The sequence below is a fragment of the Camellia sinensis genome, chromosome 4, assembly GCF_055761805.1.
Source record: "Camellia sinensis isolate YWXY chromosome 4, ASM5576180v1, whole genome shotgun sequence".
Classification (NCBI taxonomy): Eukaryota; Viridiplantae; Streptophyta; class Magnoliopsida; order Ericales; family Theaceae; genus Camellia; species Camellia sinensis.
In genome coordinates this window covers 189,189,714-189,206,434 of record NC_138964.1, presented here as the reverse complement: position 1 = coordinate 189,206,434, position 16,721 = coordinate 189,189,714, and the positions used below count along the sequence as shown (strand labels likewise).

General features: G+C 35.3%; 1 protein-coding gene across 2 annotated transcripts; it reads left to right on the top strand.

Moving 5' to 3' along the window:
- The first annotated feature begins 5,022 nt into the window (after positions 1 to 5,022).
- Positions 5,023 to 14,782, top strand: CHR1 (chromatin remodeling 1). Of its 2 annotated transcripts, XM_028195573.2 has the most exons (17): positions 5,023 to 5,286; positions 5,495 to 5,573; positions 6,903 to 7,169; positions 7,261 to 7,347; positions 8,386 to 8,732; positions 9,369 to 9,558; positions 9,709 to 9,884; positions 10,528 to 10,597; positions 10,698 to 10,887; positions 11,551 to 11,646; positions 11,732 to 11,826; positions 11,925 to 12,044; positions 13,003 to 13,122; positions 13,210 to 13,308; positions 13,403 to 13,513; positions 13,667 to 13,713; positions 14,224 to 14,782. In XM_028195573.2, exons 2-16 carry the CDS (start codon positions 5,511 to 5,513, stop codon positions 13,688 to 13,690), a joined length of 2,055 nt encoding a protein of 684 aa, XP_028051374.1. In that variant the 5' UTR covers positions 5,023 to 5,286; positions 5,495 to 5,510; the 3' UTR covers positions 13,691 to 13,713; positions 14,224 to 14,782. The 2 variants fall into 2 exon arrangements, with proteins under 2 accessions (XP_028051374.1, XP_028051373.1); XM_028195572.2 differs by lacking the exon at positions 13,667 to 13,713.
- The last annotated feature ends 1,939 nt before the right edge of the window (positions 14,783 to 16,721 follow it).

Sequence of the window (16,721 nt, the reverse complement as noted above, 5' to 3'; positions counted from 1 at the left end):
GTTAACCCACATCTGCAATGTTGCCATGTTTTGTTCGTGTTACGCTCGGTTGTAGTTGTCTTTGAATTTGTGTTGTGACGTTGTTGTAATTAGTGTTTATGTACGTGTCACGTTATGTTTCGCAAACTTACTGGGTTTTTAATTATTTTAATTGAATGTGAAAATGTTGTTGGTTTATGAAAAATGATACATCCATACATTGGCACACTTTCATTAGCATCCAATGACGTAACATTTAGGTTGTAATGTTAACCCACATCTGCAATGTTGTCATATTTTGTGCATGTTACGTTCAGTTGTAGTTGTCTTTGAATTTGTGTTATGACGTTGTTGTATTTAGTGTTTATGTGTGTGTCATGTTACGTTCTGCAAACTTACTGGGTTTTTGATTTTTTAACATTGAATGTGAAAATGTTGATGGTTTATGGAAAATGGTACAACCATACATTGGCACACTTTCATTAGCCTCTAATGACGTTACATTTAGATTGTAATGCTAACCCACATCTGCAACGTTGTCATATTTTATGTGTGCTACGTTTGGTTATATTTGTCATTGAACTTGTGTTGTGATGTTGCCATATTCGATATTTCTGTATAAGTCACGTTACGTTTCGCAAACTTAATGGGATTTTGATTTTTTAAATTGCATGTGAACATGCTGCTTATTCGTGGAAAGTCTTGGAATCACTATGAATGAAACTTACTATTTTCATTATATATTATTGAATTCGAAGTTAGATTGTTTATCTGTAAACTAACGTTTGGTTGTATTTGTCTTTGAATTTGTGTTGTAATGTCGTCGTATTCAGTGTTTATGTATGAGTTTTCAAATGAACCAACAGTTCACAATATAATAAAGACACAAAACATATTTAATTTATTTTATTTCCTAAAATTTTGCCTAATCAAAGCAAAAATATCCAAATATCACGTGGATTTTGAATTTCAAATTCACATCCACGTAGCTATGATATATGGTAAAATTTAATTTTCTATATATGGTTTTGTAATTATTTATGATATTAACAACTAATTCTGAGGGTAAATGTGTCAACCAACTTCTCACAGAACTTATGAGAACATAAGTTTTTACTTAGGATCATATGTAGCATAAGTCTCTATAATAGGACTTAAAAATAATTTTCCCTAATTTTAACTAAAAAATTGAAAAGTTACTATAAAAAAGTTAATTACTTTATTTACCTTTTCGTATATATATATATATATATATTTGCATCAAATTTTTTAAAAAATACTGAAAAATCAATTCTCAAAATAATCTTTAATTTTGAAATAAATAAAAAAATTACAAATATCCAAATAATTTTGACCATTGTAATAAATTTTAAATTTTATTAATTTAAACACTAAGGTGCCATTTGGTAACACTTGGGTCTGTTTGGTAACATTTACGTTTTCAGTTTATATTTACAAAAATTTTATAAACTGATTTTTGTTTATTTTTTATTTATTTTTAGAAAAACATAAACTACAAACGCGTTTAGTAATTGACAAAATGTTTAAAAAAATTTAAAAATATAAAAAAATGAGAAATGGCAAGTGGTGGCAAGTGGCGGCGGATGCGCGGGTGGTGGCAGGTGGTGGTGGTGGGTAAGTGGGTGACGATGGCAGGTGGTAGCGAGTGGGTGGTGGTGGTGGTGATGGTGGCGGGTGGTGGTGGTAGGTGGGTGGCGGATGGCGGGTGGTGGCGAGTGGGTAGTGGTGACGGGTGGTGGTAGTGGGTGAGTGGGTGATGGTGGCGGGTGATGGGTGGTAGCGAGTGGGAGGTGGTGGTGATGGTGATGGGTGGCGGGTGGGTTGGTGGTGGTGGGTGGGTGGGTGGGTAACGGTGGCGGGTGGTGGGTGGTACCGAGTAGGTGGTGGTGGCAGGTGGGTGGTGGATGGTGGGTGGGTAGGTGACGGTGGCAGGCGGTGGGCGGTAGCGAATGGGTGGTGGTGGGTAATGGGTGAGTGGTGGGTAGTGGTGATGGTGGTGGTGGGCGGTGGTGGCAGGTAGGTGGCGAGTGAGTGGTGGCTAGTGGTGGTGACAAGCGGTGGATTGTAGTGGCGGGTAGTGGCTGGTGACGGGTGGATGACAGGTGGCTGGTGGCTGCTAGTGGCAGATGGTGGTTGCAGGTGGGTGGCGGATGGTGGTAGCGGGTGGGTGGTGGTGGTAGTGGCGAGGGGTGGGTGGTGGTAGCGAGTGGGTGGCAGGTGGGTGGCGGGTGGTGGGCGGAAGACGGTGGTGGAAAATGGTGGCAGGTGGTAGCTAATGTTGGGTAGTAAAAAAAAAAAAAAAACTAAAAACTCAAAATGGAAACACATTTTTTGAGTTTACATTTTTTTGCCAAATTTATAAACTGAGACCACTGATTTATAAATCAAAAATTTACCAAATAAGTTTTTATTTGAGTTTTTAAAATTTTTATAAATATAAACAGAAAACTGAAAATGTAAGTGTTACCAAATAGCACCTTACGTTTTCAGTTTTCTGTTTATATTTACAAAAATTTGAAAAACTCAAATAAAAATTTGTTTGGTAAATTTTTTATTTATAAATCAGTGGTACAAATTTATAAATTTGGCAAAAAATGTAAACTCAAAAAATATGTTTCCGTTTTGAGTTTTGAGTTTTTTTTTTTTTTACCACCCAACATTAGCCATCACCCGCCACCATTTTCCACCACCGTCTTCCGCCACTACCACCCATCACCCACTACTACCTGCCACCACCATTCACCACCCACCTGTTACCACCACCCACCACCCGCCACCACCACCCACCAGTTACTCACCAACCACCACCCACCTGCTATCCACTCGTCACCACCACCCACCCCTCGCCGCCGCCACTACTACCACCACCCACCTGTCATCCACCCGCTACTACCATCCACCGCCCGCCACCACCACCCGCCACCGCCACCGCCACCACCACCACCACTCACCACCTACCTGCCACCACCATCCACCACTAGCTACCCACCACCACCAGCCACTAGCCACTTGCCACCACTCACCACCACCACCCACCACCTACTACCACCACCACCTACCACCTGCCCGCCACCCACCTGTCACCACCATCCACCACCCACCACTACCACCACCACCACCACCCACTCGCTACCACCCACCCCTACCGCCGTCACCCATCCACCCAGCCACCACTACCACCCATCCGCCACCCACTTACCATCACCACCCGCTGCTACCACCGCTACCCACTACCCGCCACCGTCACCCACCCACCTACCATCACCACCACTACCACCCACCACCACCAGCCACCGTCACCCACCCACCCACCCGCCACCACCCACCACCACCCGCCTGCCTCCACCACCCGCCACCACCAACACCACCACCACCCACTGGCTACCACCCGCCACCGTCATCCACCCACCCACCACCACCACCCTCTACCCACCACCAACTGTCACTACTTTCCACCGCCACTTGCCACCACTTGCCATTTCTCACTCTTTTTCATATTTTTAATTTTTTTAAAAACATTTTGTCAATTACCAAACGAGTTTGTAGTTTATGTTTTTCTAAAAATAAACAAAAACCAGTTTATAAATTTTTTGTAAATATAAACTGAAAACGTAAACGTTACCAAACAGACTTTAGTTCGTTTTTAATCTAAATATTTATCTATTTTTGTTAATAAAACCAATAAAAAAATATTTTAGATATTTTATGTACACTTATATTGAGTTTAATGATTAAAATATTTTGTTTGTATATTTTACTTAGCAAAAATAGATAAATAATTTAAATTGACAATAAATTAAAAAAATTTAAATTTAAATTGATAAATTAAACAATTCATAATTTATTTTATTGTAAGAGTGAAACTCTCTCTATATATTTTTTTGTATTGTATTTATCTGAAGATTTTATAATAAGTACCAAGAAAACCATTAAAAAAATAGATATTTACCAATAAATTTCATTTCACACACAAGTATTATAATTAGTCTCAAGTTTTTTTTTTTATTGATGTGTTAAGTCTTATTAGTAGAGAATTTTTTTTCGTGTGATCTTATTTTCAATTTTGACAGTGTTTTAATGGACGTCTATACCTTTTATTAATTTGACAAATATGATGTGACACCCCAATATGACAAGTATTAATGTAACACTTTAAAAAAACTAAAAACTTCATAGTGTATTTTTTCAAATGTGACGACGTAGTAAGTATATTAAGATCCAAAAAAATAAAATAAAACTCATTAATATAATTTTATCAAATGTAACATATGACACTCCAACGTGGTAGGTATGACAGGTATGATGTGATAATTAAAAATTATTTAGTGTATTTTTTCTAAATGTGATATCGGGGGTATGATGTAATACTCAAAAATAATTAAAAATTCTTTAGTAATATTTTTTTTCTAAATGTGACAACATGACGGGTATGATGTGATACTCTAAATAAGTTATAAATTCTTTAATGTAATTTTTTCAAATGTAACATGTGACAATAAAATAAATTAAAAATTTTAATGTACTTTTTTAAATATGACATACTAATAGTAATATGACAGATAAATGAGTTATTACAAATTCACAAGAACTAAGGGGTTGTTTGGGATGTCCTAAATAAGTGTATTTTTTGAATTTTTAGACTAAAATGTTGAGAAAAAAATATGAATATTTGGGTTAACTTTTTGACTTTTTATGAAAAAATTTGTATTAAAAAATTGTATAAATTAGTATGTAGGGGAAAATTAAGATTGAGAGTTGTGTAGCCGTACTTTTTGACTTTTGGTGAATAGTGATAACTTTTTAACTTTTTGAATAATTTTTTAATTTTTTAACTTTTTGAACACATGCCAAACTTGACCTAAATAAATCAAAAAAAAATATAAAATTATAATAAATCACAAATCTGAAATATGAAATTTATTGATTAACCTCCCTTCAAAAAAACACTAGTGGAAACCAATCAAAACGGTACAAGCACAGAACCCCGTTACGGTACAAGCACAGAACCCACTTATGGTGATCCGACGTTCCAAAGCGGGTCCGCTGTAATTAGGCGAACAATTCAGGGCAAACATGAAAGTTTGATTTCCCGCCCAAAGCTCCAACCCAGACCACCGAAAATGACAATAATAAGGAATAATTAATTTAATAGTGTACTCAAAAGTCCTATATAGTAGCTTTTACGCCCTGTATCTCTCCCTACTCTCTCTCTCCTCTGTTCTCTGTCTCACTTTCTATACCTCTCCTTCATTTCTCTGCGACTATCTCTCTCCCAAAAATTTCAAAGTAAGTTCAAATCAAACTGGTTTCATCAACGTTCTCGTGATTGTTCTATTTTTATATCTGTGCCCTAATTTTGAAACAATCAAAACAGTTTAGATTCTCTGTTTTTCAAATTTTTGCCAACAGTAAACCCTTGTTTCTTCTTCTTCTTCTTCTTGAGAAATTTTATTGTAGTGTATTTTTAGTAGTTTTTGTTGTTGTCCATTTTCAGGATCTGGAACTCGGAGATGGTGCCTGAGACCGAAGTGAAGAACGAAGCAGAGTCTCCGACTTCCGTACTGGAGGACGAGGTTTGGCTTCATTTTCTTTCTCTTTCTCACATTTTTCTTGTTTGTCTCAAATGTGCATTTACAATTTTTTTATTCTGTTCTGATTTTCTTCACCATTGGAGTTTTGGGTTGTTTTTATTTATTTATTTTTTAAGATGGTTTTTGTTTTTTTATGGGTGTTTTGTTTTGTTTTGTTTTTTTTTTGGTAATGGAAATAAAAATAAGGAAACCTTGGAATGCTTGATATAGTAAAAACTAAAGAAAACATGGAAAATACTTTAGATAAACTAGTACTTTCATTGACATTGTTCCCTGTCCTTTTTAATTTTACTTTTTCTTGGGTACCAAGCAGATCCTTAGCTATCCGTTTAGTTCTAGGTACTAAACACAGTAGAAAGGATTGCTTTGCCCTCTGTTTGATATCAGTAAAAACGAAGGAAACACATGGAAAATGCTTCAGATAAGAAGCCTTTCATTGACATTCCTTCCCCTTTTTTTTAATTTTCTCAACTTTTCTTGGGAACCAAACAGATCCTTAGCTTTCACTTAGGGTTGGTTTAGATGAAAAAGTTCGAAATGTTTGGGAATGATTTTTTAGTTTTTTACAAAAAAAAAAAAAAAAAAAAAAGTTGCAAAAAGTAGATAGAAGGGAAGTAATGTTGGACTTTTTTGTATGGCTCGTTGGTTTTTTGGCTAACCTCGTTTGGTAATATATTATTTTAATAAATTTTTGATTTTTTACGAAAAGATGTGCAGAAAAGTAGATAGTGATGCAATAATTTATAGTATTTTTTTGGCTAAAATGTACCCTTGACAAATGATGAAGCCCATTGCCAAATGAGCCTTTATTGTAGTTTTAGCAGTTGTGAAGTGGTTAAAGTAGTATTTTGTTCCCAGTTCTTTAGTTCTCCAATTTACTTCCACATTTTTTGTTATTTGAAAAGTTACTGTGACATGATTATTAACTACTACTTGGTTTCATTTCATGTTATTGAATTTTGCTGCATTGAATGTTTATGTTAGATTTTAATAAAGTATCTGTTAGAAGATTGTGTTTAGGCTATTACTTGATTGACACATTCAACATGGAATACTAACATGCCTGGTCATATGTATTGACTCTTTTTCCTACTGTCAGTTATGTACAGGACCTTAATTTGTTTTTTCTTGTTATCTCGGAGTTGCAATTCCCCTTCTTTCTTGCCCCATTCCCATTACCATGTCTGGTTTTAGGCGAGAGGGTTTAATTACTAGTTTAGTAGTTTCTACTTGATGTGCCTTCGTAAGTAGTGTTGGATTTCTCTCAATTGTGTAATATCTAATTAATATTATGATACATTTAACATGAAGGAAATCTGTGATGAGAAAGCTGGAGTCAAATTGGAGGAGGAAATACTCCTTGATGCAAAAAATGGAGATTCTTCTCTTATATCAAAAGCCATGGCTGAGGAAGAAGAGAAGTTGCTGGAAGCTCGGGTGAAGGAAGAAGATGACAGAACAAATGAGCCTGAGACACCACAATTGAATGACACCCAGTTCACCAAATTGGATGAGCTTCTAACACAAACCCAGCTTTATTCAGAATTTCTGCTGGAAAAGATGGATGATATCACAACTGTAGTCTCTCATGCCCCTTTCAGATGAAACTTTTATATGGGTGCTTTTTATCTTATTGCTGATTTAAATTATTATATAATTATATTGTTAGAATGGAGCAGATGAATACAATGAAACTGTTAAAGGAAAAAAGAAAGGTCGTGGTATGAAAAGAAAAGCTGCTGCACAGTTCAACAATGTAAGCCTTGCCTTCTCTTTTTTACTTTTCTCAGATTTTGATACTGAACTTACTGCTTGGTCCCCTTGTTTCATCTTGGAACACCATGTTCTTTTTACACTATATGTTTTTTGGGAATGGGTATGTGTACCAAACATGACAATATATATGATGCTTTGAAATTTGACCACCGGCCACAAACTGCAATCGAAGTTCATGCATGGTCCATGTAGTTTGTTTCTATCATGTGTATAGCAGCAGCTTTTGTGCAATATGGAATTCATGCTACTATGTCTATAATATGTTAATTAAGTAAAAGAAACTGAAGCTTTTGAGTTCTGAGTTTATCTATAAGAAGAGTAAAGAACCATTTGTGATGATTGATGATAACAAGTTTTTCTACTGAAATCAAGGATATTGAGCTGATTATAAATTTTCAAATCTGAATTAATGCCACTGTTCTGCAGTGTCACTGGATTGGGTTTAATTGAAAGCTCAATGGCCATGTTACGTTATAATAGTTGGAACTTGGAACCTTCTAAAAAATGTGAAAGTGTTCTTGGGATTGTTTTAATAAAAACAGTTGTAGTTTATATCAACCTAGTTAAGCTGGGAATAATGATTGTTGCTGCTGCTTTGGTCTTTTATCTATATTGCGTCAGGTTTCTTTTGGATGTATATATGTTAGTTTAAGAATCATAAATGAGGATATTTGACATGACACGGACACGCGACGCAACATTGATGTGTTGACTTGACAATTTTTAAAAATTGCAGAAATCAACACTTGAGTAACACATCCAAAATATGCAATTTTATATATTTTATTATGTCATATATATGAATACTGCAATTCCATTATCCTGATTTATCAGAGCATAGAAAAAATGCCTTTGATGATTCCTTTGTATGTTTATTTGGCTTGTTTGTGTCTTGTTCAAGTGTAAAGTAGATCTTGTCATTTTTTGGTCACTTTATTTTGTGAGGTATTTAAAACTTGGCAACTTATTTCCTGCCCTGCAAAATCTGTAACATGTCATGTATTTTTAACCTCCTCAGAAAAAGGCCACGAGAGCTGTTGCAGCCATGCTTACAAGATTTAAAGAAGGATCTGCCTCTGAAGATATGAACCTCACTGAGGATGAGAGAGTTGCGAAAGAGCAAGCTGAACTGGTACCCCTATTGACTGGTGGAAAGTTGAAGCCTTATCAGCTTAAAGGTGTGAAGTGGTTGATCTCTCTCTGGCAGAATGGATTGAATGGCATCCTTGCTGATCAAATGGGGCTTGGGAAGACAATTCAAACAATTGGCTTCCTTGCACATTTAAAAGGGAAGGGGTTGGATGGTCCCTATTTGGTCATTGCTCCACTGTCTACTCTCTCAAATTGGGTTAATGAGATATCAAGGTAAATTTTTTTTTAATTTTTAAAATTTATGGTAGCGTTTGGTAGAGTTTTGTAAATGTGACTTGAAAGTATGAGTTGTATTTTGAATTTGTGTGTTGTGGAATTATGATTTGAGTGTAGAAAATTTGTTTGGTAAATAGTTTTGAAAAGGGTTTTGATTTGAGTGGAGAATTATTGATGTGACATTTGATATGTGATACAAAAATTTACAACTCATAACTAAATATACAAGTCAAAATTATTTTAAAGCACATAAAAAATTTTAAAAATTTTAGAAAATGTTTTTTTTTCGATTATATAAATCAGTTGCCAAAAAAAAAAAAAAAATTCACTATTCCGGTCAACCAGCTGGACGTCCCGTCAGGCAAAATTTTCAAAAAATAAACGCTGAAATGTGCGGCTGAGATAAAGCAGAGACAGAGCTTTCTGCAGAGCGTTTGAAACGTGATTCCAAAACGCTAAACAAACATTATACTCAAACTATAGTGTAGAATCATGTTTTGAAATCAAAACCAAACACAGCCTATATCTCTGTATATTTTATGAATTGTATTGATTCATATCATCCTCTATTCAAATTCTAGTTTTTTTCTAATATCAAAGCATTGTTTTCTTTTCTTTTTTGTTTATTCAAAGGTTCGCGCCATCAGTGAATTCAATTATCTACCATGGTGATAGGAAAGAAAGGGATGATTTAAGAAGGAAGCACATGCCAAGAACAATAAGTTCCAAATTCCCCATTGTGGTTACTTCTTATGAGGTTGCACTAAATGATGCGAGAAAACACTTGAGGCATTACAATTGGAAATACATGGTGGTGGATGAGGTAAATCCTCTGGCTAACTAGTCTCTCTCTCTCTCTCTCTCTCTCTCTCGTGCGCTTGGGCTTTTGTGTTAGTAAGCATATGCTGAATCTTGAATTTCCCATTGGACACTTTAGCTCTTGTATCTAAACTATTTATCTTTCCTCTTAAAGGGGCACAGGTTGAAAAACTCCAAATGCAAATTGCTGAAGGAATTGAAGTGGTTACCTGTTGAAAATAAGCTTCTATTAACTGGCACTCCTCTGCAGAATAACTTGGCAGAACTTTGGTCATTGTTGAACTTCATTTTGCCTGATATATTCTCATCCCATGAAGAATTTGAGTCTTGGTCAGTATGGTTTGCCCTTTTTGTTGTTCACAATTTAAATATGATTTTTCTTTTTGTTGATATACTTGTAAGCTGATTCATGATATTTGCTGAATTGGTTCTCTCTCTCTCTCTCTCTCTCTCTTTGTGGTAATAAACTACTCTGAAAAATAGTTATAGAGCCCATATTATGCAGGCATTGATACATGTATATATACACTAATTAACATATAAATCCTGTAGGCACTTTTATTTATGTTATTTCGATTCAGAACCAAGTCATACAAATTCTATGTTGATCCAGACATTATCCAGTATATGTGGCATTGAATCTGAGAGAAGAAAAGAGAAGAAATGAAAGATAACAGGTCCGGCAAGTTCTCGGCAGGCATATCCAGTATATTCAGGCCTTGTTATTCTGATTCAATGCCACATAAATGACTTGGTTCTGGTGAAAGATCAAAATTTATACAATTATTTTTGTGGAAGATTTCCATTTGCACTGATGTAAAGTTTTTATCCTCTGCCTCTAAAGTATGATTTTGAACCATAGTTTGCTCCTCTTAGCTGTTTGTCTGTTTCTTTTTTTATGCATTTATTTTTTGCACTGATAAGTGGTTACTTGCATTTCCCTGGTTGTATAACGACATGATTATATATTTAGGTTTGATCTTTCGGGCAAGTGCACCAATGAAGCGATGAAGGAAGAAATGGAAGAGAAGAGAAAGGCCCAAGTGTGTATTCTATTCTGGTTTTGTGTGTCTTTACTCTCCCCTTTTGACACCATTTTAGTTGGGTTCTATGCATAATACTTGGTGGTTTTGATGCTGGCAGGTGGTTGCAAAACTTCATTCCATCTTGCGTCCCTTCCTCCTCCGCAGGATGAAATCAGACGTTGAGCAGATGCTCCCTCGAAAAAAGGAGATCATCTTATATGCTAGCATGACTGAGCATCAAAGGAACTTCCAGGATCATCTTGTTAATAAAACACTTGAAAATTATTTGCGAGACAAGGTGGACACTGGTAATGGATTTTCTTTGCTTAAGAGCTGCATCAGCTACTTGTGGAACTGGAAAAAAAATGAATTAAGAGAAATATTTTTTCCCTGTTTCTTGTTTACTGCTTGCTGATACTCTTTTCTGCTGTACTGGGGAAATGAAAATTTCTTTTTGAACTCTAATGATAAAATTGGCAGTTTCAAAGCACAGTTTGTACAAATAAGGATTTGAGATTATGTTGAAGATAGTCTTGAGGAAATGGAAGGTGTCAATTTAGTAGTTTGTAGGATTGTTTACCTATCAATGGCATAATTCCAGAAGAGGGTATTCCTTCTGGGGCTTTGTCTAAGATATTGACTAAGCATGATTTGCTGTGGGGAGCACTGTGCATGCTTCTGTTCCTAGAGTAAGATTCTTGATGTCTTTTAGGTTGGTGATCAGATTCTGGTAAGAAGTGTATCTGGGTGACTTTATGACGTGGTATCATGCTTCCACTATGTTGGTGTATGTAGCTCCAACCTGGTTTTTGATCTTGGGTGTGCATACTTGACATACATAGAGGCAGTCTTGACTTGAGTATTCATCGGTTCCGGCCATTTTTTTTCCCCATATTGTACGTGAAGGTTATATCTAATGGTTGACTTGCCTCTTTATTAAAGTGATATTTTACAAATTTTTGTGATGGCAGGACGTGGCATGAAAGGGAAGCTTAATAATCTAATGGTTCAACTTCGGAAGAACTGCAACCATCCTGATCTCTTAGAGTCTGCCTTTGATGGGTCTTGTATGTATTTTGCAATGTCCTTAGATTTAAAGCAAGCTGGAGTTTCAAATTCTTTACCCATTTTCTTGCTTGTCTATCTTGACAGATTTCTATCCACCAGTAGAACAGATAGTTGAGCAGTGCGGCAAATTTCTGTTGCTGGACAGATTACTAGCAAAGCTATTTGCTCTCAAGCACAAAGTATGTTTGCAAGTAAAGTAGTAACTTGTTTTATTTTTATTTTTTTTCCTTCTAGTTATCGGATCTTCCTTCTCATAATCTGTTGTATTGGCAAACAGGTTCTGATCTTCTCTCAGTGGACTAAGATTTTGGATATCATGCATTACTATTTTAGTGAAAAGGGATTTGAAGTTTGTAGAATTGATGGCAGTGTGAAATTGGATGAAAGAAAAAGACAGGTCAGTGCTACACTGTCTGAAGTCTTTTTTGTACACTTAAATATACTGGATAAAGTCTTTTAGAGAATTCTGGTCCTTTCAAAAAAGTTTTTATTTATTTATGTTTTGGACCTATATAGATACATATATATTTCTCCATAAAATGTTATGATGTACCTTTGAGGTTGAAAGTACAGCTAGCCAGCTAGGCTAATGATGATGGAGGGGAAGCTATTAACTATCCCTGGAATTTCATTAAAAACTGTTCTCTACAATTGTAATCTTAATAGATTGTCCAATTTATGGGTGTTTTACTCTTCCAATTATCTTCTGTTTGTTGTTGCATAATCAATTCATTTCGATTCATTTTTTATATTCCCCATTCAAGTTCATGGGCTTGGACCTGGTAGTAAGTTATTCTGCTTGTTTCCATCTCTTGTCATCTTTAATTTAAACAAAGAATTTCTTTTGCACTTCCTGCACTTATTTTTAGCAAAGGTATTATTTATGGTGTCTACTGATTTGTTTATGCAAATCCCATTATTTCTGATTTTGCTATCATATTGTTAGAGTTTTGCTCAGCCATAACTGCAGTTGGTTGCGAGCAAGCTGAAATTGGTGTTGCTTTTCTTCCAATCTTACACAACCAAACAGGCCCTTAGAGTTTTAGATACTTGAAGTAGAAGGTACTATTGAAATTGTATGGGTGAAGTTTTTGAAATAGCTCATTGCTGTTGTTTAGAGAGAGTGATTGGTAAATGGTAAGCTGAATTATATTCATCCATAGAGTGGTTTTTGTAATTTTGGTTTTTGGTCCAGAATCTGTTAGTATAGATGGCATATCGACTTCCTCTATGTTGTGCTGTCAATTATTTTGTTCTGTTGTGCCACAGACTTGCTACTTTTTGCTATTGGTCAATTGTTGATAAATGTGAATTTATTTTTTGTTTAATGACAAATTTTTTGAATTCACATACAGATCCAGGAGTTCAATGATGAGGGGAGTAATTACAGAGTATTTATTCTCAGCACTAGGGCTGGCGGGCTGGGTATCAATCTTACTGCAGCTGATACCTGCATTTTATATGACAGTGACTGGGTACATTTTCGTTTTGTTTGTGCCTCTTTGGATGCATTTGACATTTTTGAATATCTAAATATGTATTTTATTGCTTTTGCATCACAGAATCCTCAAATGGACTTACAAGCAATGGATCGGTGTCACAGAATAGGTCAGACAAAGCCTGTTCATGTTTATAGATTGTCAACTGCTCAGTCTGTTGAGGTAACTCATGGATGTCCTTGTCTTTCTTGTTTGAAAATAATTCAGCTTAATTCTATATATATTGTGAAGAAACTGAGGAACTGTATGCTACCAGGGTCGAATTTTGAAAAGAGCTTTCAGTAAGTTGAAGCTTGAGCATGTGGTGATTGGGAAAGGGCAATTTCAGCAAGAAAGGATCATGCCTAGTGGGATAGATGGCATGGAGGTTTGTGATATCTGTTGTAATCATATTCAGTATGTTTCTGTTTTAGTTTGTGAGATCTGCTTTTGGTTAGAGTGCCAGGGTCAGATCTAAGATTTTCTCAATGATGCTTTCTTCTATTATAATTTCTTTTTTCATTCCTCGATATTTTTGTAGCAACAAATTTCTATGGTCAGATGAAGAGTACAGCTATAGCCCCTATTGTATATCCTCTACCCTTTCTCTGTTAATTAGTTTTATCCTCTACCCTTTGCATAGGACATAGTATATGTTGAAATGTTCCTTGCTATTTATCTGAGTAAGTTCTAAATTTGTAAGTAAAGATTTAACATATAACTTTTTATCACTGCTTTTAATTTCATTTTTAGTCAGATTAAAGATTCATAGTTTTCATACACAAACATTTGTGATGGTCTTTGTGGAGTTTTGGTTGGGAGCTATGTGGGTTGACTTGGCCAAGTTCTATATAGGGGGCCAATTCTAGATATGAGTATAATACCTTTGGAAGTAGAAAGCACAACCATTTTCTTTTTCTTTTCTCACCTAAATGACAGACCAGTCTTTTTCTTTTTTTGTTGCACCAGCCAAATTCTTGATTTTTCTCACTCGTCCTATATGTTTTGATCGGGGAAGGTTGGGATCTAATGGAGATGTTAAAGTATTTGCTTCTCTATAATATTGGACTACAACAATAAAGATGTAATTTTTTTCAGGAAGAGGAGCTGCTGGCTTTGCTTCGTGATGAAGAAGATGCAGAAGACAAGATGATACAGACAGATGTCAGTGATGAAGATTTGGAAAGGATCTTAGACCGCAGTGATCTGATTGCTGGTCCATTAGCTGAAGATGGGAAGCCTGACTTTGCTGTCAGTTTGCTTCCTCTGAAAGGACCTGGCTGGGAGGTTGTGTTACCAACTGCAACTGGTGGCATGCTCTCCACCCTTAACAGCTAATCATCAGTTTAATATTCATGGGATTTCTTTTGGAGTAAAGTTACAGGTTTGGAGGATGCTCAATGTTCAAGAACTAAAAAAATGCTCAATGGGAAGGCTTTCTTTATTTTTGTAAATGGATGGAATGAACCAGCATTCCATGGAAAGGGAGCTGTATTTTTGTTGGAAGTGTATTAATGTAGAAATCCTGTGTCTTGGATAGGACTAGTTGAAATTAAGTAGTACAAGATGAGCATAGACATTGCTCTATGAAGTTGCAACACCTTTTGTGATTTGAATCTGTTTGCAATTCTTAAGGGCACAGTGCATTTGATTATTATCTTGTCTGTGTTTGAACTAATTATGCTGATTGTGCAAGCTTCTAGTATTAGCAGGATTTGTGTAGATTGAACCTTTCATTAATGGTAGCATTGATCATGCATTTGTTCAAATGTTCAGATTGATCCTGTCGTTAATCATCTATTTGGAGATCAAACCTTTCATTAGTTAAAAAATTGAAACATGCAGTTTTTTGATAGTTTGGATTTGGTCCATCGTGTAAGTCATCTATTGTATTTGTTGATTTTTTTTAATCCTTTTGAAGAAATCAACTTTTGAAAAAAAGGAGATTTAACTTGAAATCACTCAGATTTTATCTATGGTTACCTTGTGAGAACACGTGATTGGGATGTGTTTGGATTAAAATTCGATCTAGAGAATTTATTTGATTTTCTAAAGAAATTCTTTCTAGAGAAATTTTCTTTGGATTTCTTACTCTTTAGAGAAATTTTAGACTTTTTAGAGAATTTATTTTAGAGAAATTATGGAAATTTTTCTTAGAGAATTTCTTTCCAGAGAAAATCACATTTTTTTCAAAATTGTTAACAATCTGAAGCTCTAATACCTTGTCATCACCGGCTGCAGAAAATTATTTCCTTAAGTAATTTTTTTTGATTTCTCTAGACTTTTTAGAAAATCTCTCCAGAGAAATTTAAAAAGGTCTGAGAAATTCTCTGGATTTCAGTCTAAAGAGTTTTTCTGATTTTTGTAAGAATTTATTTGGGTTTAAAAAAAAAAATTTCTCTGCCTTTCCAATTACTATGTGTAATACACAAATTGATTAACCAAATAAACAATAACAACAATCAATATATATATATATATTCAAATTTCTCTCTATAGAAATTTTGGGAAGGTCAGAGAAATTCTCTAGATTTTAGTCTAGAGATTTTCTCTGAATTGCCTTCTCAATCACAATGTGCAATACACAAATTGATCACCAACATAAGCAACAACAATACACACACACACACACACACACATATATATATATATATATATATATAGAGAGAGAGAGAGAGAGAGAGAGAGAGACTGACTCATTGAAAGAAGAATTTCTTTGGTTTTTGCAAGAATTTTTCTGAGTTCAAACCAGAAAATTTTTCTACCAAAAACAAGAAAAATCAAGATTATAGATGGATGGGGAAAAAACATAGGAATGAAAGAAATCCAATTAATTGTAAAGAAATGTGAGATGAAAGAATAGAGAACCATCTATATAATTAAATCCAAACAAACTCATGAAGACAATTCTACTTTTCTGTGGTCAACTTGAGTCCATAGCTTCAAAAGCCCAATCATACTTTCTGTATTCACTTCCAGACCTCTTAATCTATTCTTCATCCATTACGTATCTATCTTCGAACACAATCTATAAACTCACTTGTAACAATTTGTGCAACTCTAAAAACGATTCTTTACATACCCATCAATTATTTTTAGCCGAGGTACGTCGTGGAGCTGGAGGCGGCGACGGCCACCACAGACTCCTTGTTTTGCACCATTTCTACCATTCCTCTAGCCTTCGAAGAGTAGTAAAGCACAAAGCACGGAAACTTGTGAACGCTTAATCGAAGAGGCAGCGAGCAAGAGATCAAGTTGAGCTTGGAAGACGAGGAGATTAAAGATGACAAAGAAACCCTAGCTGTGGTGGAGAAGATGTATTTCTGAGGCTAGGAAGAGAGGATCAACATAGTCTGTGTAGAGAGAGAGAGAGAAAGTGTTGTAGAGAGACAGAGAGGTGCAGGGGGAGAGTAGCTCTCTAGTATGTCAAATTTTTCTGTGATTTATAGGTTTTGAGTTGAGAGATTTTAGACATTACAAAATAATATTGTGGATTTCTTTCATTACTAAAAATGTGACAGAGACTTTAGATTAATTTTCCCAAATAAAAAAGAGAAACTATATTTGCAACAATAAAATTAAAATTCCGATATGTT